The 21,349-nt window shown below is 40.3% G+C and overlaps 3 protein-coding genes across 5 annotated transcripts in view; 2 read left to right on the top strand and 1 right to left on the bottom strand.

Moving 5' to 3' along the window:
- Nucleotides 1–4,985: 4,985 nt before the first annotated feature.
- Nucleotides 4,986–6,922, bottom strand: LOC134226727 (uncharacterized). The gene is made up of 3 exons (XM_062707684.1): nt 6,569–6,922; nt 5,497–6,420; nt 4,986–5,429 (listed from the first exon to the last, which is right to left on the bottom strand). Exons 1-3 carry the CDS (start codon nt 6,758–6,760, stop codon nt 5,106–5,108), a joined length of 1,440 nt encoding a protein of 479 aa, XP_062563668.1. The 5' UTR covers nt 6,761–6,922; the 3' UTR covers nt 4,986–5,105.
- Nucleotides 6,923–7,080: 158 nt separating this feature from the next.
- Nucleotides 7,081–21,349, top strand: part of LOC134224234 (ubiquitin carboxyl-terminal hydrolase 20) — a 32,206-nt gene continuing 17,937 nt past the window's right edge. For 2 of the 3 annotated variants that reach the window (XM_062703549.1, XM_062703550.1), the window contains exon 1: nt 7,081–7,609. The gene's annotated coding sequence lies outside the window, so the exon portion shown is untranslated. The remainder of the gene's footprint in view (nt 7,610–21,349) is intronic. The other variant, XM_062703551.1, reaches the window with a different exon arrangement.
- LOC134222095 (uncharacterized protein K02A2.6-like) lies at nt 12,275–14,444 on the top strand. The gene is given in 3 exon segments (XM_062701239.1): nt 12,275–12,422; nt 12,587–12,952; nt 12,955–14,444. Coding segments are annotated over 3 exon segments (1,413 nt in total). The 3' UTR covers nt 13,854–14,444.

The raw sequence follows: 21,349 nt of genomic DNA, 5'->3' as shown, positions 1-21,349 counted from the left end.
CAAATCGTTTCTGCGAGGCGACCTCGGAGGCGAAATCCATCATCATAAAACAAGCATACAGGTGGTAATAGAACTAAACAATTGGGAACTTCGATCTAACAAAGCCAACACCAAATGACCCATGTTATAACAATTATAACAAAGGTCTGCATTATGGCCATACAATTAATAATATTAAATAAACGTTTATTTCATTAAATACACCTAGTTTTATCATTTTCTTCGCCTTTGCCTGTTCCAATTCAAAACAAATCTTTCAGTAGGATGTGTACTGACGTTCCTTCACACACGATCCATGGAAATTCAACGTGTTTTACTTATCGCATTAACATGTCGTCCAACTATTTTGATCGTGTTGATTTTTGACATTAGAGACAGGAAAAACACGTTACTTTCACATGGCTTACAACTGGTGAAAATTCATGTGTAAAAACATTAAGTTGGTCGTGTAGAATATTTTCAGTGTAATTCATCTGAATGGGCTACACTGAAACTAAGTGTGAAGTAATTTTAACCATGGTTATGTAGTAAAAATAACAATTTCGAAAAGTTGTTAAAAGAAATAGATTGATTTTTGAAATAACCACATTGTTATCAAAAATACTACAAACTTTACCGTACCCATGGTAAAAATAACAACTTATGTTTCTGTCGTCTTTTCCTTTAAGCTTTCAAGTATATTTAGTTCCTCTGTTATGAATGTTATTTTTCTTCAGCTCTCGAGATAATATTTTGGGTCTCCGTGAATTCATTACAATTACGTGAAGTGGAAGTTGAACTCATCGATGATTCGTTTATCAAATGGTAAGATTCATGTTGTGTTAGTTTTTTTTTAATTCAAGTGAACTTTTCGTAGGACATGAAGTTATGGTGGCATGATTAGGGTAAAGTGACCAATAGTGGACCCCCAACCAATAGTGGACCCTCCAGCCATTATTGCATTATTACTGCACAATGTCAACTTTTCGCTATAAAATTCTATCGGGAGAACCTACCTTACAGTCCTATGATTTGATTACATTCGTTGGAAATGCTATGGAAAGTCAAATTAGATGATTTTTTACAATTCTATAAAAAATAAACACGAGAGTGTCCATTATAGGAATATTTTGGGGGGTCCATAATAGGGAAGAAGAACGTCCCGAAACGGGACATGAAAATCAAATGAAGTGTCGACTATAGGGAAGCAATTTCCTATTATGGACCCCCAGGGGGTCTACTAAAGGGCGAATTCAGTTAGACTTTAAAATGTTAATTTCAACGAATAACGTCGTGTATTTGGGTGTTTTATGTATGTATCGTGAAGAGGGGATGCAGAGCTTGTTGTTAGATAACAAGCAGAGTTAATATTTTGAAAATTTCTAAGCCGTATGACAGGAAGAGCAAAATTCCGCTACTAGGGGGTCCACTATTGGGCATTTTACCCTACTATGGCGAAGCGATAAATGATCGACATTTTCAGCCATGAGGCAAACTACTACGAGAAGATGAAAACAATATTTATGGGAAAAACTTTGCTCGTACTATTGCGAACCGCTGAGCAGCAATTCGCCCGTATGCTGTATCTTTGTTACATCGGCAAAACACAATCTCCTGGATACTATATCAACTTATATCAGAAAACCCAAAAATTGTTGCATTTTTATATTCATGTTCTCCTTTATTAAAATATTCAACATGCTTGATGCTTCCGGAAATTGCTCGATAAAGACAATAAAGATTTAAAATTTCAATTTCTGTGAAATCTATTCATTTGACAAATGAGCCCAAAAGCGCAAAAGTACTACATAACACAGTTAAATTTACTACATACTTAAATGCAACAAATAGTTCAATTTTTAACTACAAATTTTAGTTCGGTTGACCATGAACTATGGTAATTTTGACATTTGTTTGTTTGTTATGTATCCATGGTTAAAAATACTACACATATTGTTGAAACAAACACAGTATGTAGTCTGCACAAATCAATTGGTGTTGTGCATTTAATTTAAACTATCAAAATGGTAATTTTTACTACAATACTGTTTTCAGTGTAGGAGAACCGGATGAATTCTGTCATCAGAGAAAAATTAGAATCACTAAAATTTACCACGGAATATATACGGTATAGCCAACGGAATTCAAAATAATTTTAAAAATTACAAGCTGATTTTTTTTCGAAAAAGGTTTATTACACGAGATTAGAAATTCAATAAACATCAAAAATAGTACCTTTTCCGGGATCAATTAGAGAAAAACATTTATTATCATGAACAATCAAATAAATATATGCATAATGTAGATAATCAAAAGTCTAACCCGGTCCTTCAAATTATTTTCAAATACACACAATTTTGAAATTTTTAAAATTATTTACAGAATTGCATCCCATATCTTCCTGTGGAATTTTTTTCGTGATTCTACTTTTTCTTTTTTTACATTTCTCCTAGCGTATGATGCTTCCTATAGTAATCCTACACACTTGAATCATTTCACAGATTTCTGTGAATTTTGCTTCAATTCACCGAAATCCCAACAGCACACTGACAAAAATCGAATCATATCCATTATGTGTGGCACACATAAATTTTGACTATAGCATTTCCCACATAACGGCTATGTGAATTCGCATAGCATATATGTGGTTATTAACTAACCCCACGGTAATAGGGCATGTCACGGTAATTAACATCATGCTGGATGTTTTGGTTGAAAAGAGAATAATCCGTTCTGAAGCGATTTGTTACGCTTTCAAAGTTTATAGTGAGTAAGGTTAATGTGTCCCGGATTGGCCCAAGAAAGTTCTGGTCACTGTAATTTAAAATAGCTTGGGTGGACCCTCTCGGCGACGAAGGAGAGAGTAAGAGAGCTGCAGCAAGGTCTTCTACGATATCTAACGACGCTTAAGAGGGGTGAAGATGAATGCAACGATGCCTGTGAAAGACGCGAATGGTCAGTTATTGACCGATCCAATTGACCAGCTGAAACGCGAACAACTTTGTCGAGTGCCCGTCAGGCCACCACCACCTCGGCATGATCTGCTTAGGATCCGACGTATAACATGCGTCAATACCGAAACTCGCATAGTCGATCGCATATCAGCCGAGATGCTCAAAGCTGACCCCATGACATCCGCTCAACTACTGCACCGTCTCGTAATATATGGGAAACCGCAACTTTCACTCGACTCGACTCGACTTTCGGTCGACTGAATGGAAGGTATCTTGTTGAAGGTGCCTAAAAAGGGTGACCTGACTGTATACGATAACTGGCGAGGCATTATGTTACTGTGTATCGTTCTCAAAGTTCTGTGCAAAGTTATCCTAGTCCGGATTCAGGAGAAGATCGAAGCAGCCCTCCGGCGGCAGCAGGCCGGATTCCGTGCCGGAAGATCCTGTGTGGACCATATTGTCACGCTCCGTGTCATCCTAGAAAAGGTCAAAGAATTCCACGAGACGCAAGGGGGTTCCTGAGAAAAACATCGGCCTCATCGAGACACAGTACGAAGCCTGCTGAGTGCAGTAGATTGAAACCCAGCGGGACATTGCAGCAGATATACACCCAGAAGCTCATGGCGGCGGAGCCAAAAGATATTTTAGTTACTAGATAAAGATTGTCGCTGTCGTCGCTGTCCGGAACATCTTTTGCTGGCGAGGATAGGGGAGATAAATGTCAAAGAAGGAAAATCCATACGATTTGACAGGTATGTACCTGTTACACCCTCCGGGTGCAAGAAAACGATCTCAAGTGGGTTGGTGAACGAACTCAACTAAAAATATATTTTCATTATTACTTAAACATATAAACAATACAATAAACATACAATCTAGTTTTCTCCCACAACAACAAACCTCTTCCTGCTATCTACCTCGCACCAGCAACGATCTACAAATCACAAATTACATCAATAATACATCATACTTTTCCTCACTCAGAAACATTTACAATGCTCAACACATTTCAAAACAACTCATTCACAATCATACAAAAGACACCATTTCATTTTTATGGAGAAACAACCATCTTCCTTCTATCTTCATTCCCAACATTAACAATCTTGTTGTGGCCGTCTCGCGCTGTATGAGCTGCGGCGACGCTAAACGACAACAAAACGAAACACGTTCGCCGCATCCTACGTCGGTCGCGTTCGCATCATTCACCCTTTCAGGGCCGTCGGAATTACCCACGGCAACAGTACCACACATGTTTCGGACAGCAGAACAAAGGGAACCGAAGCGACAATCTTTATCTAGTAACTAAAATATCTTTTGCGGAGCCTTAATACAGAAATAAAAGAAGTCGACCGAAATCTAACCTGGCAACCTAACCTATCGCCTAAGAAAAACATACCTTCAGAAAAAAATTCTTTGATATTTTTGGAAATTCGGTCGCCACGTGTTGGATTGTGATGAATGCTCTGATAGAACGTGCTATTTGTACTGCGGATAAATTTTGCACATCTATGATAGTCTTGAAAAATGATCACGAAAGTTGTCAGTTTGTTGCAAGGCACAATATTTTATTTTTCGCACATTAACCAATTCAACTCACCTTTTGAAATAAGCGTCAGGATCTAAAAAATAAACCGGCAGTATCGCCAAATGTACGACCCCAAATGGCCGGAGCGAAATGCGATGACAGCAGCTGCTCGTGAGTGCGCGTGCACGATCTGACTGGAAGAGGCCGAGTCATGGCTTGCTGGTGAAGTTTAAATATATAATCACACGCTGATGGTAACTTACTCAAACCCCACAATTTTCACCCCGAAAATTTCCTAGACCGTGCCGGGATTTAAACTCAGCATGATCTGCTTTATACTCGAACACATTATTAAATATCTTCCCATCAACTACGGAAGGTTTCTAACAGCTTAGGAGGAAGCTATAGCTTCTATAGCTATAGTATCTGGTTGGACGAAAATGACCCTACCTACGGGTAGTTTTTCATCATCGCCAAGGCGATAAACCTTAGCATCATTCTCCATCTTAAGCAACGGGAACTGATCATGTTATCAATCCATTTTTATTTCAGTTCATTTAAATTACAAATTCGAATATCGAAGAGATAAAACAAAATGTGTAACATATTGAAATCAATTGTAAAATGAGACTGTAGCCTCATGCTTACCAAAATCGAGTTTTCTTCAGAAGTTGATTCAAACGGAGCGACTGGAGCTTTGAAAGGTGGTCGATATCATCTCCCGATTCAGCAACCGTTATAAATTGCTTGTAGTTCTTTACGCAAGCCACATTTGCAGCCACTAGCCGCATACAGTTCCTCAGTGTGGTGGAATCAATGGTTGACTGTTTGTCGCCAGAAATCATCGAATCTATGCGGTTCACCATTTTTCTAGCGAAGGTCACCATTTGTTGAAAAATGATGGACGCTTGTTCTGGTGGTTCCGATGCTCCGACGTGGAAAGTGAATAACATCAAATAGGAGATGTACTAGAAAGAGATGTTTTGAGAGTTGGGTAAAAACCAAAATGTTCAAATTGTTAGATAAGAACTCTACCTGATTATGCGCAACATGAAAATTCTCAAATTTTTCAATTTCTGAGATGAACAATCGGACGAGTTTTTTGGTCCAGCGATGGAAACGTCCTTTGTTCTGTTCAATGATGTCCTTCCACCAGTCAGTGGAATTTAAATCAATTTTCTGCATCTCGTTCATTATCACCAACGGGAAATACATCTCATCTAGGCTGTATTCCGTCACAGAAGCATCCGGCACTACTTGTAGACTTTCGTGGTCTATGGAAAGCAGTTGCAACAAAACGTCCATAAGCGCCATCGAACATTCTACGGCATTCGACTGTTTCAATCCTTTCAGTAGGATTTCCACCATTTCATCGGCACGACTAAATTGAGTGAAGTTCGAAATCAGCGTCATCAATTGGTTCCTGTCCACCTCAAGTACCCTCACGCATTCCAACATCCCCGTCAGCATCACAACACACGCCTTTTGAATTCTCTCATCGCCCTCGAACAAACGCCAGGTTTGTCTGTTCAGTTCCTTGTAAACCATCTCGTAGTCCACCAGGGAATGGCCTCGGGCTTTGTGTATGCATTCCTCCAAAAGCATCACGCCTTTAACGAACAGCTGAGGTCGTTTTGAGTGCATCAATCGGCAGCAAATCCGCTCGATCAGTTCCATGGCATTCCGATTTATGTAGCTCATATCTTGATAAAAGTGAACCAAATCCCATACAAAACCACAGAAACTGCACAGGTCTCCAAACTGATAGTACCATTCTTCTCCAGTAAGCATTTTTCGGTAATAATTGAACAACCGGGAAATCAAAATCTCGCTGGTGGTCATCAGCATGAGCTTATCCCAAACAAACTCATCCCGCAGAGTATGTAGTTCGGCTGCTAGTTCCTCGGATAGGATGAAAGCTGTGGATTCGTAACAGCAAGCTATGAATGCTACCTGAAACTGAACAAGACAAGGATTTACTTTGCTGGAATAGGAATAGGTAAAGTGCACGAAAATAAATTAGTTGGTGAAACGTCGGGGATCTACATCGAACGATACTGCAAACGCCTTTAGAGATGAATCGTAAAATATCCATTAAAGTACTTACATCGAGTACATCTTTTTCCTCAGATTCCTGCACCAGGCGGGACGGGTCGCAATCCAGTAGGAGTTGCAGTTTTCGCAAATCGCTTTCATAGGTCGGAGCCATTAGTTGTAGTTCCGAGCGGGTCGGCCAAACCGATTCGCAGCTCTCAACCAACGGAAGCAGTTTCAAGTGTGAAATAAGTTCTGGTAACATTATTGACGGCTTGTTTGTTTAAAAACTGTAGAAATGGTAGAATCCACTAGGTATTTTTTAATTAATTCGTTTTTGTTTAAGTTGGCCTACATCTATGAAAATTATGAAAATATGAAAACGTACACAAACCGAGCGCGAGCAATATCAAAAGATCAAAAAAGCTTTTGGAGCAGGGTAGGCGTAACGCTTGGGTAGGTGTAACTTACATATTAGCGCATTTCTTGCCAAAATGGCTAAAAATTGATGATTGAAAAACATCGCACGTCATGGCCCGAAGTGTGACAGCGGTGACAGCTGAAGTTGCTCGTCGCGCTGAAAAATCCGAAAAATCGCACGATCAGCAGCAGACAGCAGTCACATCAAAGACACGAAGCTAACTTCATTCGTCATTCTTACAACAACGTACAGGAAAATCTTTGTGTTAAAAAACTTTAGTTTGCAGTTTTATCTGTACATATTTTGTGAACATTGTATTACGTACTTTCACGGTTCCGCGTTCGACTAAATTTATGTCTGTTTGGATGTCGTTTCGACGACAAACGACTACGAAGTACTCTGATGTGGCCCCACGGGGCAGCGCAGCACCTGTGTGTCTTGTGGATTCAGCTGAAGATCGTATGGGGCTCTGCCACAAAGGTGCGATAAAAGGAGTTGCCTCATGTTCGCAGTGAGGAGTGCGGGGGACAGTGGTCCTACTGGTGGGTCAAGGAGATATGGTGCCTAGCTCAAGTGTTTTTGCCTATGCAGGAATTTGACTGCTTTTTGTGTTCAAAGTGCGAAGATTTAATGTTGATTTTTTTTTGTGGAGGATTTTGGCAGATTCAGAACAGCCAGCATAGCTGAGAATAGGTGGGTATTCCTTGCGAAAGAATATCGGAGAACGAGGTCATTCATACTTCTGGTTCTGAGACCTGTCAATTGCACAAGGTTGTTCCATGTCAAATTGGTAAAAAAAACTTAACTCATCATTGTCGGTAATCATCCTTGCGTCATCGCAGAAAGCAAAAGATGAGTTAACTATTTTGGTTCTTCATCCTATAGCACCCATATTAATTGTAAATGTAATTGTCTTTAGTCATAAATTGTAATTGTAGCTTTAGGAAACAGCTAGAAACAGGTAATACAGTAATGTTCCATTTTTATCAATCCCTGATGAAATTTGGAAAAATACTATTGGCGATTAAAGGTTGCATGAAGAAGAAGAAGAAGTCGAAGGATGATATTAGAAAAATATTGCACGGGGAGCATACGGGAAGTTTTTTAAAACTCTTCTAAAAAATTCTAGGAGCAATTTAATTAAAAACGGTTAACAGTACGGGGTTGGACTTTCCTTCTACTGCATAATAAACGCAATTTTTCGATTTTAAATTTTATTTTATGATATCATACTTGATACACAGTATAAGAAAAGTCCAACCCCGTACTGCTTTCCGTTTTTAATTTAATCGCTTCTAGAATTTTTGAGAAGAGTTTTAATAAAAATTCCGTATGCTTCCCCGTGCAATATTTTTCTAATATCATCCTTCGACTTCTTCTTCTTCATGCAACCTTTAATCGTCAATAGGATAAATTGAAAAATCGGGACATTTTTGTGTTTTATGTGTTTTGTTTTCTTCTACGATAGATTATTTTTAATACTGTAAAATGTATTAGGAGGTACATGTTTTTGTTTGTCACATAGGCTTCCAAAAGTATTGACAGACATCTTGGCATGATTTAAACTGAGAGATTTAAATACATATAATAAACATCAAAAGATGATATTTATCTTCTTCTGCGGCTCTACATTCCAACTGGAACTTATCCTATTTTTCTTAGACGATCCCCTCCGATGTGTATCCAAATGAGTGTCTAGTATAGGAACGAAATGCGTTCATATTTTGTTTATGCACTTGTTCTCGCACCGGTTGTTTATATCAAGACAAAATTTTCAAAACGACTTATCTGCTTTTGTAAACAAAGATTCAAACGATGATTTGACGAATTTGATAGCTCTCCCACGCAAACCAACACCATCAATCGGTAGGTGAAGGATTCCGTTACCTGTTGATGGTGTTGGTTTGCGTGGGAGAGCTATCAGATTCGTCAAATCGTCGATTGAATCTTTGTTTGCAAAAGCAGATAAGTCGTTTTGAAAATTTTGTCTTGATATCAAGGTTGTTGAAGTGCAATCATACTTCGCACCGGTGGTGAATATCCGGTTGCTATAGGGCACTGCACGGACTGCTTTGTCTCTTTTTAGCTGCAAAGAAATTAGAAAACAACAAGGCCAGTAAACGTCAAATTTCATGAAGAACGAAAGAGAAAGAGATTCTTCCGTGCAGTGCCCTATAGGGCACTGCACGGACTGCTTTGTCTCATTCTCGCTGCAAAGAAATTAGAAAACAACAAGGCCAGTAAACGTCAAATGTTATGAGGAACGAAAGAGAAAGAGATGTTTCCGTGCAGTGCCCTATTGAGGCAAACACGGAAATAAATAAAATAAGGAAAAAGTTATTATTTATTTTCAAATCTTTCAGAACGCGCTTCAAATTTTGTAATATAAATATGTGCGTAATGCATTTTGTGATTATTAGATTAGCTAGACACACATCTGATAGGTGGCACTAGCTTATATGCAATAATTTAGTGAGGTGGATATCTCGAGATCTATAAGACTTAGAAAGATTTTGCCTTCTACAAAGGTGTTCGAGTAGCCATAACATTTATGATGGATACTAGTTTAGTTTGGAATTCATACGCATAGCGGCGCTAGTGTATGAGAAATAACCTGTGAGGTTAAATATTTCTAAATCCGTTAGAGTTAGAAAGTGACCTTCTACAAAGTTATCCGAATTATCTGTTAGGTTGGTTATTATGTAAGATTTAAAAGGGTAGTCCAAACCAGAAGTTTAGTTTGAAACCGCAATACTCGCTGGCGCTCGAGTTGAGTCGAATCGAGTCAAGTACGAGACACTGAAGATGGCCTTACTGTAGAAGTCGAAATAAGTATCTCTCAAAGGTACAACCAAGTGGTGGAATTAAATGGAATTGTACGAACTCGTCTTATGGCAAGTAGCTTTGTAGAATACGGCAATATCCTGAAAATTCCAGATTTTGAGATATTTAACCTATCAGTTTATTTATTATACACTAGCGTCGCTAAGCGATTGTGTTTAAAACTAAACTTGCTCGCATCATGACGGTTTTCACCACCCGAACAACTTTGTGGAATACGGCAATATTCTAAAAATTTCAGTTTTGGAAATATCTAACCTAGTAGGTTATTTCTTATACACTAGCGCCACCAAGCGGTTATATCTTAATCTAAACCTGCGTTGGTCATAATGGTTTTGACCACCCGAACAACTTTGTAGAAGGCGGCAATATTCTAAAAATTCCAGATTTCGAGATATCAAACCTATCAGGTTATTTCATATGCACTAGCGCCGCCCAAACCCGTTTACCAACGACCTTCAACGTTTACTTCAACCACCTCGATTTCGTCACCACCGATAGAAACTCGTGGTGGGTGGCTTACATTGACCTCTCTTGAGCCTCTTCCTATCATGTACTTCGTCTTCGACGTGTTGATGACTAGTCCAATCCGTTTAGCTTCGCTTTTCAGTCTGATGTAGGCTTCCTCCATCCTCTCAAAGTTATGTGCCATGATATCAATGTCGTCGGCGAAACCAAATAACTGGACGGACTGCGAGAAAATCGTACCACTCGTGTCAATCCCTGCCCTTCGTATTACTCCCTCCAAAGCGATGTTGAAGAGCAGACACGAGAGACCATCACCTTTTCGTAACCCTCTACGCGTTTCGAAGGGACTCGAGAATGCCCCTGAAACTCGAACTACGCACATCACCCGATCCATCGTCGCCTTGATCAACCGTATCAGTTTATCCGGAAATCCGTTTTCGTGCATTAGCTGCCATAGCTGGTCTCGATCGATTGTATCATATGCGGCTTTGAAGTCGATAAATAGATGATGTGTGGGCACGTTGTATTCGCGGCATTTCTGCAATACCTGACGTATGGCGAACACCTGGTCTGTGGTAGAGCGTTCACCCATAAATCCCGCCTGGTGCTGCCCCACGAACTCCCTTGCAATTGGTGCTAGTCGACGGCATAAAATTTGGGAGAGTACCTTGTAGGTGGCGTTCAGCAATGTGATTGCGCGGTAGTTGCTACAATCCAGCTTATCGCCCTTCGACACCTTCGACGACACCTTCCATCCACTCCTGCGGCAGAACCTCATCCTCCCAAACCTTGGTAATCACCCAGTGCAGCGCTCTAGCCAGTGCCTCACCACCGTGTTTAAACAGCTCTCCTGGTAGTTGGTCAACTCCATGGGCTTTGTAGCTTTTCAGCCGGCCGATCTCCTCCTGGATTTCCTGGAGATTCGGAGCCGGAAGTCGCATGTCCTGCGCGCGTGCTCCTAGGTTCATTACCATACCGCCACCGTTGTCTGCCATATCGCCATTCAGGTGCTCTTCGTAGTGCTGCCGCCACCTTTGGATCACCTCACGCTCGTTTGTAAGAAGGTTCCCGTTTATGTCCTTACACAGGTCGGGCTGTGGCACGTGGCCCTTACGGTTGAACTTCTCATAGAACTTTCGTGCGTTATTAGCGCGGTACAGTTCCTCCGTCTCTTCACGGTCTCGATCTTCCTGCTGGCGTTTTTTCCTCCGGAAAATCGAGTTTTGTCTGTTCCGCGCCCGATTGTATCGCGCCTCGTTCGCCCTCGTACCCACTTATGTAAATTCTTAATGGGACTGGTATGCGGGTACATTCAATATGGGACAAGGTTAGTTTGGTATTTTTTCACATTTCTCCCGAACAAAGTCTCATTTTTTATCATGTTATGTGGAATCATACTTGAAATTAAATTAAATGCTATTCGCGGTGTTAACTCTAAAGTGTCGAAAACCGAAATGGGATTGATATGCGAGTAGCGGCAGTAAAGCTCGTTACATTTCCTTGCTTACGGTTACAACATATTTGGCGACGAGGAAAAGTTTGAAGACCCTCAAGCAAGGATGTTAACGATCATTCAGTAATTTGCGTTCGATCATTTAGTAGTTTGTCAATATGTAACATATTCCAGAAGCTGAATTTCAAAATATGTTGTATGGTGGACTTCTAGTGCGAAGGTTTTTTTTACAATTTTGCCTAATGGTTCGTTACCTATTAGAATTCAACTAATAACGGAGTTAGAGTGCTAGTTGCAGTAACTTAAACTAAATGATTGGAATTTTGTTATCATTTAGTCTAAGCTACTGAAACTATAGCTATAACTCCGTTACTAGTGGAATTCAAACAACGAACCATTGGGCAGAGTTGTAGAAAAACCTTTGCACTAGAAGTCCACCATACAGCATTTTTGAAATTCAGCTTCTGGAATATGTTATTGATAAACTACTAAATGATCGAACGCAAATTATTGAATGATTGTTAACATCCTTGCCCTCAAGAAAAAAGTCTAGAAAATGCCCGACGCGGATCACAAAAACGCTTACAAACCTCATCATGAGGCAGCAGCAGCAGCAGCAACAGATTGAAAATCTGGAAATTCAAGGCAATCCAGCTGCCGACAGTAAGAAGATTATCGAGTCTTTGGCAACGGAATCCAAGACTTTCAATATGATCCGGATGGAGCAATTTTCTTCGATGCTTGGTACGTAAGATACGAGGACTTCATTACACAGGATGGACAATACCTGGACGACGCTACCCGTGTGAGGTTACTTATTCGCAAGCTCTCCTTCGCACGACAAGTATGTGAACACCATTCTACCAAAGCATCCCCCAGAGTACACCCTGGATGAGACCGTTTCAAAGTTGAAGAAACTGTTCACCCCCCCCGAACCAATTTTCTGGCTACGCCACTGCAGCTTAAGAATCATTTCCCTGAGGTATTTCAAACCACATTGCGTAGGTGCACCAAAGCGCAAGTGAAGCTCTACCTGAAGCCCGAGGCACGCCCTTCCTACTGCCCAAAACGACCAGTGGCGTACGCTGCACTTCCCAAGGTAGACGAAGAACTCGAAAGGCTCCAGAACAACGGAATAATTTCTCTGGTTCGGTTTTCGGACTGGGCAGCTCCGATAGTCGTAGTACGCAAGGCAGACAACTTATCGGTTCCTGTGTGTGGTGACTATTCAACGGGATTGAATAATGAATTGGAATGTGATCGTCATCCCGATGACCTTTTGCGGAATTGGCTGGGGTGCGCTACTTCCAACACCTTGACTTGGCTGACGCATACTTGCAGGTCGAGGTCGAGAAGGATTCACGAAAGCTACTCACGGTTAACACTCACCGTGGCTTGTTTCAGTACAATCGACTTCCCCCTGGAGTTAAGTCAGCACCCGGCGCTTTCCAGCGCATCATCGACTGCATGGTGGCTGGCATTCCTGGTGTCAATCCGTATTTAGACGACATCTTTATCGCTGGTCGCACCAAAGAGGAACACGATCGCAAGCTTTACGCTGTCCTCGAACGTGTGCGTGAGTATGGTTTTCATTTACGCCTCGAAAAATGTCGTTTCGGACTGTCGCAAATTGAGTTCCTCGGACATATCGTAGACAAGGATGGTATTCGACCTGACGCTGCAAAAACGGAAGCCATTTCCAAGATGCAGCCGCCGAACGATGTCAAGCAGCTCCGGTCCTATCTCGGCGCAGTCAACTATTATGGTCGATTCGTCAAGCAGATGAAGCAATTAAGGGCTCCTCTAGATAACCTGCTCAAAAACGACATCCCATGGAACTGGACTCCTGAATGTCAAAAGTCTTTTGAGCAGTTCAAGACCATTCTACTCTCAGACCTACCACTTACCCACTACGACTCGTCCAAAGAGATCATAGTTGCAGCGGACGCATCAAAGTACGGTCTTGGTGCTGTAATTATGCATCGATTCCTAACCGGTGAGGTGAAGGCAATCGCTCATGCCTCTCGCTCACTCACACCAGCTGAAATGAACTACGGCCAAGTAGAAAAAGAAGCATTAGCGCTCATTTTTGCGGTCACCAGTTTGCATAAGATGCTGTACGGATGCCACTTTCTCCTGCAGGTTCAAGGAAAGGTATTCCGGTATACACTGTGAACCGTCTGCAGTGCTGGGGCTTGACATTGCTGCTTTATGATTCTGACATTAAGCACATTTCGACAGCCAACTTCGGTTATGCAGATTTCCTATCCCGATTAATGTCAACCCAACGTAAACTGGACGAAGACTACGTAATAGCCTCCCTCTACGTCGAATCCGAAGCCAAAGCCATTCTCGACGACACCATCAGCAATCTTCCAATTACACATAAAATTGTGGGTGTGACTGATTGTGGCTGAAACACGAAAGGATCCAGTTCTCCAGCAAGTGGTAAATTTCATCAACGAAGGTTGGATAGCACATGCAAATCAAATCGACATTCCTGACGTAAGAGGATATTTTGCTAGAAGAGAAGGACTTCAAGTCGTCGACCACTGTGTTATGTTCGGCGATCGAATCGTCATACCCTTCAAGTTCCTCATGCATATTATTCGTCAACTTTATCGTGGACACCTAGGAATTGACCTCATGAAAGCTCTGGCCCGCAGTTACATCTACTGGCCACATATCGACGACGATGTAGCTAGATTTGTTCGTCAGTGCACAGCGTGTGCTGAAGCAGCAAAGTTTCCGAAGAAAACAACATTGGAATCGTGGCCTTTCGCAATCAGGGCAGGGCAAAGTGTACACATTGATTTTGCTGGCATAATGATGGGTACTACTATTTCGTCAATTCCCTCAAGCGTGGCCTCAAAAAGCTAGGTAAGGAGGAAGGCTCACCTAGATTAGAGCATTTGCACACATTCCTTTCAGTGTATCCACTCCAATTAAAAATACACCGAAATCGACGTCTCCAGCAGAAGCGTTTCTAGGAAGACATGTGCGCACCAATGCGCACCACGTTGGATCTTTTAAGAAAACCTGTTCCTGCTACTACTCCGGTTGAAACGAACCACAAGCAAAATGAGCAGTTTAATCGTCGGCATGGCGCAGTTAAAAGAAACTTTGAAGAAGACGATCTGGTATATGTCCAACAATATTCCCGGAACATCAAGTCCTGGGGCCTCATTGCGCACCTCCTTTCGACAGCACTTTCGTACGATAGTTTGCATGGTTTGCTCGTTTCGAGTCGAGGTGCGCAATCCCACCCCTGGATGCCCGGTCGAGTCATCGAACGAAAAGGTTCCGTACACTATATCATATCCTGAAAAATTAATAGAAGACAGAAGATGGTAAAAGCGCATGTCAACCAAATGCGTCCTAGCTACTTTCCTGGCATTCCAGAGCAGAAAATACAGCAGCTGCCTTGGGAAATCAATCCTGCTCGAAGAAATGCATTTTTCAATCGTAACAGATGCCGGATAATAATGAAGTTCATGTTCCCGCCAGAATTCATATACAGTGATGACCCGATTTTGTCACTCCCCGATTTTGTCTACCCCCGATTTTATCACGTTTTCGACCCGATTTTATCACGTCCCGATTTTGTCACGTTTTCGACCCGATTTTGTCAGCCCAAAAAATTTTGTCAATATTTTTATTTTCGTAAATAATACCAAAAACAACATTGATTTTCATGAAATAACTTTCACCGCCTTTAGTTTTTTACGAACGACTTCTGAGTACCTGGGAAATATTCTGTAAGCAATTTTGACAAGAAATAACGGGTACCGTTCATGCATTTGGCCTTTCCAAGGCATAAAATGATTCATATTTGAGGAATGAATTAAAAAAAAATATTTTTTTTCCAATTTTGTCACAAACCCTGTTTTATCACCTCAAAATTCACCAGGGGGTGATAAAATCGGGATATTACTGTATCAGTCCTTTGACCCAATACAAGAACCATCTTCTACAAACCCGTTTCCACTGATCGAAGAAGTAACTGAAAAAGTTCAGTCTGAACCAGTTTCCAGCTCCATGCGTGAATCAAGAATCTCAAGATGGCTATCATCGTATGACATTTCCAAAGAGGGGAGATGTAGGAGGCTTATCAATGTAGGCTTATTATAACCGGCAAGAGCGACTGAGGTAGACGGAACCGAACGAAGATACTCGCGGAGGAACGATTGGTTAATTAAATTATAATAAATACTTGAAGGGTTTCGGAGCTGTTGTAAAAGGAGATGTTACTCGCTTGGTGGTTCGTGTTGAAAGAGGCCGACAGTCGCCGGACCATTTATTAGAACGGTATCGGTCATTACCGTTCGCTATAAATTATGTTACCATAAAATACACGGAATGTACATTTAAATTATTTTAAGGTACACATCAATCCTTCCCTTTTTCAAGACTTTCGATAGTCTATAAGACTTGAGAAGGAAACGTAACTTTCAAATATTTACCAAACAATTATTCGATCACATCTGATATAATTTCTTCTTTTCGAATACCTTGGCAGGCCATCGAGCGCCAAATTTGATTTACTTATTCTTCTTTCGATGCGGCTTGACCGGCGACTGGAACCCCCACAATGCTCACTCCGAGAATCCCCGGAAAGGCTTTTCGCTGACTCCTCATCGACACGCGTTCCTCGTTGTGGTAATGGATCGGGATCATCGACATAGGGATCGACATGTACCATCATCGATTGACATCTCCGGACGTGCGCATCGCCAACGGCCTTCATTTGACTTCGGAGTGCCGTGGCAGTCATTCCGCCTCCAACTGTAGTCTGTAAAATATTTTTACAAATACGTTTACGAAAATTAGCATACAACCATTTATCCTGAGGGTTACTGTTCCTGTACCATAAGGCATCATCAGCCATCAGGCTGTCCAAAAGATCTTTTCTATGCTTTTTGCCAATATCATCATTAAATCTAGTAATTAGTTCATCAATGAGATAATCACAGCTAATTAATGGTACTTTACTGTTATTGTTGTATTGCTTTACATTAATCATATAGATTAACAATTTGAAAGTATAGCCTAAAACCTTCTGAGAAGAAATAAATCCTTCCATCGTCATATCATTTTTAAAATTTATTATAAATAGTCCAATTAGATCCTCCAGTTTTGCGTATGAGCATTTTGGGTCAAGTAGAAACATTTTCATTACGTCCGTAACCATACGAACTATTCTCTCCGCCTTGCCATTAATAGCAAGATTATACGGAGGACTGTTTAAAACCCATATTCCTTGCCTCTCAAAAAAGTTATTGACATCATGAGGATTGAATAACGGACTATTACCTGACATTCTGTCTGAAACCCAAATTTAGCAAAATATGCTAACAGTAGTTTTATCAATTTTTCACATTCCTTTCTATTTTTCATCCATTCAACTTCCATTTTATTTGAAAAGCCATCAACGTTCAATAAATGAACGTGATGTTTGTAGTAGAAAAATCCTTGGTGTATTCTACCAAAAAGTTTTGTGGAAGGAATCCATTTCGTATTAATCAACTGTTTTGGTTGCTCTGCCATAACAGCAGAAGTATCACAAGCACTAAAATTTTTGTCCAAATCAGCAACTGACTGCTCCAATGGGAATCGCAAACAAATATCGGCACTATTATCCCTTAATGCATTGGGAACGTCAAAAGCTTTCCTATAAATAGGTGTGTCAATTTTTAAAACAAATTCGGTTTTATTACCTTTAATAGGAGTCAAAAAATCTTTAATGAAAACATCAGACAATTTAGTCTTGACATAAATCATTAAGTCGTTGCTCTTGTGTTCAATTATTCTGTTTCCAGTTACTTGTTTATCAAAACTATTACGCCAGTTGGGAAAGAAAACATCCAACCAGGTTCTCCCAAATAAAGGAACAAAATCATGATTACTATCCAATACTAGAAGTTTCAATTTTGCCTTCATATTCCGAAATACAACCGAAACAACAACTTCCCCAGCAATTTTCAAACTGGAACCGTTTACCACTATTAAATTTCTAAAACTTTTCTGTAGGGGAACATCGAAATTAGCCAAAAATAGCTTTTTTCCAATCACGGAAACGTCAGAGCCACTATCAATCTCCATCTGCACATTGATGCCTTGAATAGCTAGTTCTAGTAAACATGGATGACTTTTGTTAATGGAGGAAACATGCATGCACTGTAATTCACCTGGATCCGAATCATCACTCTTGTCTTCCAAACAACTCATCATTTTCGACAAATTATCGTCATTTTTCGCACAGATTTTTTCAAAGTTGATGTTGTTGATCGGACTCCTCTTGAAATGTTCCAGCTTCGGGCATCTCCTTCTGACATGTCTTCGAACTCCACAATAGTAGCACACTCGGTGGTCGTTTACTGGTTGCTCATCGCTTTTGAGTTCCACCGGGTGAACCACTGCATATTGTTTTCGCTGTTCCTGGAGTCGCATTTGGCTGGCCTGTCCTGTCTGCGAACGATGATTCATGCGATTATTGTACCTCTTGTAAGGTTTTGCGTTGCGTTCGTCATCACCTGAAAAATGTCTATAGCCTGTTCGGCCCACTGGACAATACCCTTGATTTGAATCTGCCACGCGTTTACCACGTCTTCCAACAATAGAAGCGATTTGTTTAAAAGAATTGTCTTGTGTTAATATTTTTGCATTAGAAGCAGCTAACTCCCAAGCAGATACAATTTTCTCAATTTGAGCTAGATTCAATTTGTCCCCATCTTCCGCTAATAACTTTTGTCTCAAAGCGTCATCCGACAAGCCAATGAGTACGCGATCAAGTATACGATCCTGTTTATCACCCTTGTAATTACAATACTCAGCTTGGAGTTTAAGCGAAAAAAGAAATTCACTGGCTGTTTCACCAGACTGTTGTACTCGGGACCCAAATTTGAAACGTTGGATTAAGGCTGAATCCATTTTGTCCAATTTTCGCTTAAGTTTTTCGATTAGCTCTTCAAGTGGTGCTTCATCAAGCAACCGCTCACTAAAGTACAAATTCTGAGCCACTTCAAAAAGATAATCACCTCCAAGAAGGAACATGTGGTCTTTCTTGTCGGCATCTGCTACTTTGTTGATACGAAAATGGTACCCTAACCGCTTAAACCATGATGCAAAAGATTGTCCCTTACGGTACGGATCGATGTTTGATGCTACGTACGACATGATTTCTATAGCTATTAAAACCAACCAATAATTCAAATTTAATAAAATAATAAACCCAAAATAATTTGGATAAATGTTTCAAAATAATTTGTTAAAATGGTACGATATAAGCACCCTAAATTAAATATCTCAATTGGTTTTAAATAATTTGCGCACAATTTATCAAAAGCAACATACTTCCATTGATCATCAAGAAAAATAAAACCGAAAATTTCACCAAAAAGGGAGAAAAAAATAAAACAAATAAATCAAAACCGCTTCAATTTAAGGCGTATCCGCCATTAATGCGATAAACGGCCTTTTGTCTAATTGTTACTCAACACAATGCACTTTTTCACGAGCAATGTATACCAAAATAAAAAAATCACTTTTCTCACTATTTAAATACGAATTTCAAATAAAAGAAACAATATCACGGAAACAATATCACAAAACAACTTACCACAATCCAATAATACCAAACCCGAAAATTTATTGTGCTCCGGTAAATACCCTTCCGCGGACTTAAGTTTCAAAGGGGAAAACCTGTCCGCCGGCAATCACCGCTATCTGTATGGAATATAAAGAAGAAAAACACTTATTAATCACTAACTAAATAGTTTTAAAAACTTTTCACTTTTCTTTTGTTGTTCCAATCCTTTGTTACAAAAATAACACAATAGGCGTAGTTTTAATTAAGCATAATTATCTCATAATCAATAAGAAAAATAAATCTTTTTCCACTCAACAAAAATGTTTTTCAAAACTTTGTCTTTTCCGTGTTGTCGTTTGTTTTGTTTCGATGAAATTAAATCACTATTATACACCTCATACACAACAAAATGGTGTTTCACTAGCACAAAAACGTGCTTTCATTAGCTTTTTCAATCCCTTTATACTTCACCAATACCGCTTCTCCGGAAAATCCCAGTCGGAAATGTTCCGATATCTACCACCTGCTCTGCAACCAGTCTAAACTTTTTGTACCGCTGCTGTTTAAATCGCGCTCCGTCCCGGAGGCAAAACTGCACACTGCCTATCCGGCAATCGCCCGGGGAACAGCACTTTTTTTTCTCACACGCGCACTTTTCGTAGATTTTCCTCGTCGCCAATATTATAACCGGCAAGAGCTACTGAGGTAGACGGAACCGAACGAAGATACTCGCGTAGGAACGATTGGTTAATTAAATTATAATAAATACTTGAAGGGTTTCGGAGCTGTTGTAAAAGGAGATGTTACTCGCTTGGTGGTTTGTGTTGAAAGAGGCCGACAGTCGCCGGACCATTTATTAGAACGGTATCGGTCATTACCGTTCGCCATAAATTATGTTACCATAAAATACACGGAATGTACATTTAAATTATTTTAAGGTACACATCAGGCTGTGCCTTAAATAAAAGTTTGTTTATTTTGAATTCGTACAGTTACAGCTGGAAACGGCTTAGAGTCCATATCCAGTTCTAGAGATGGCAAGAACATGAGAAACTTATGAGAGATACAAAGTAGTAGACTGGAATGGGCATGGAATTGACACCACGACCTTCCGTAGTTAGGTCGATAGTCATTGAATGAAAATGCTTTTGTTAAAATGCCACTTGGCCGAATAGGTAATTTGGCTAAAATGTTCATTTAGAAGGAAGTGCCGTTTAACCGAAAATTTTATTATCTGAACGGGTCATTTGGTTGTTTCTACTAAACGACGACCAAACGGCATTTTCGGCCAAATGACTAATTCGACAAAATGTCCATTTCAGTCAAAGGGCCCTTTCTGCTAATTGGCATTTTCGGCCGTTTGTCCTTTTAGGCTAAATGACTTCCGGATTGCCTTAGAGTTGCATCACTTCTCGATTCACGCCGAAGGTATTTTCTTCCTCTATCATCGTTTAATTTGACGGCCCATATCAGTATTTGTTTTTCTATTTATGATTATGGTGCGCAACGTTAGCAACCATTTTGTCAATACAGTGTACGTTATTTTTGCGCACAACTCGTATCTGCAATATTTTCTTAATTGTAACAAGCGCTATACTGCCGTCATACGCATATTTGTCCCATGCTTGCTGGGATTTCCTATATACATGGGACAGTTATGCGTAGAACGGCAGTATATGGCTCATAAAAAAATATGAAGTGGTGAATTAAACTTCTAAAAAAAAGTTAGCATTAACAAGAAAGCAATTCAGTCTAATAGCCGAGATGGCTCTGTCCTGGCCAGGGTTGTAAATATTCGGCAGCACTGGATGAAGGTGATGTTTTTTTATTTTCTTCCTGCTTTGAAATCAACCTCACATTCCCGGAGAGGCAGAAAAGTAAACAACAGAAATCACATCACCCACTGCGCCGCGAAGATGAAATTTACCACAGCAAAATGTACACATTCACCCAGCAAATTGAAAAAATTCACCACGCGTTTAAATGGGCCACTCACAGTCATACGGTAAGGCGGCGGGGGGGTCCGTAGAGTAGTTGTCTACACGTCTGACTCTAAATCAGATGGTCATGGGTTCGATTCCCA

This window comes from Armigeres subalbatus, chromosome 3, assembly GCF_024139115.2.
Source record: "Armigeres subalbatus isolate Guangzhou_Male chromosome 3, GZ_Asu_2, whole genome shotgun sequence".
Lineage (NCBI taxonomy): Eukaryota > Metazoa > Arthropoda > Insecta > Diptera > Culicidae > Armigeres > Armigeres subalbatus.
This window is presented reverse-complemented; position numbering and strand designations above follow the sequence as displayed.

Coding starts and splice junctions, on each gene's coding strand:
- LOC134226727 (XM_062707684.1), bottom strand. CDS start 6,760: ATGTTACCAGAACTTATTTCACACTTGAAACTGCTTCCGTTGGTTGAG. Junction 6,421..6,568: donor AGGAAAAAGATGTACTCGAT/GTAAGTACTTTA, acceptor TGTCTTGTTCAG/TTTCAGGTAGCATTCATAGC. Junction 5,430..5,496: donor TTCATGTTGCGCATAATCAG/GTAGAGTTCTTA, acceptor ATCTCTTTCTAG/TACATCTCCTATTTGATGTT.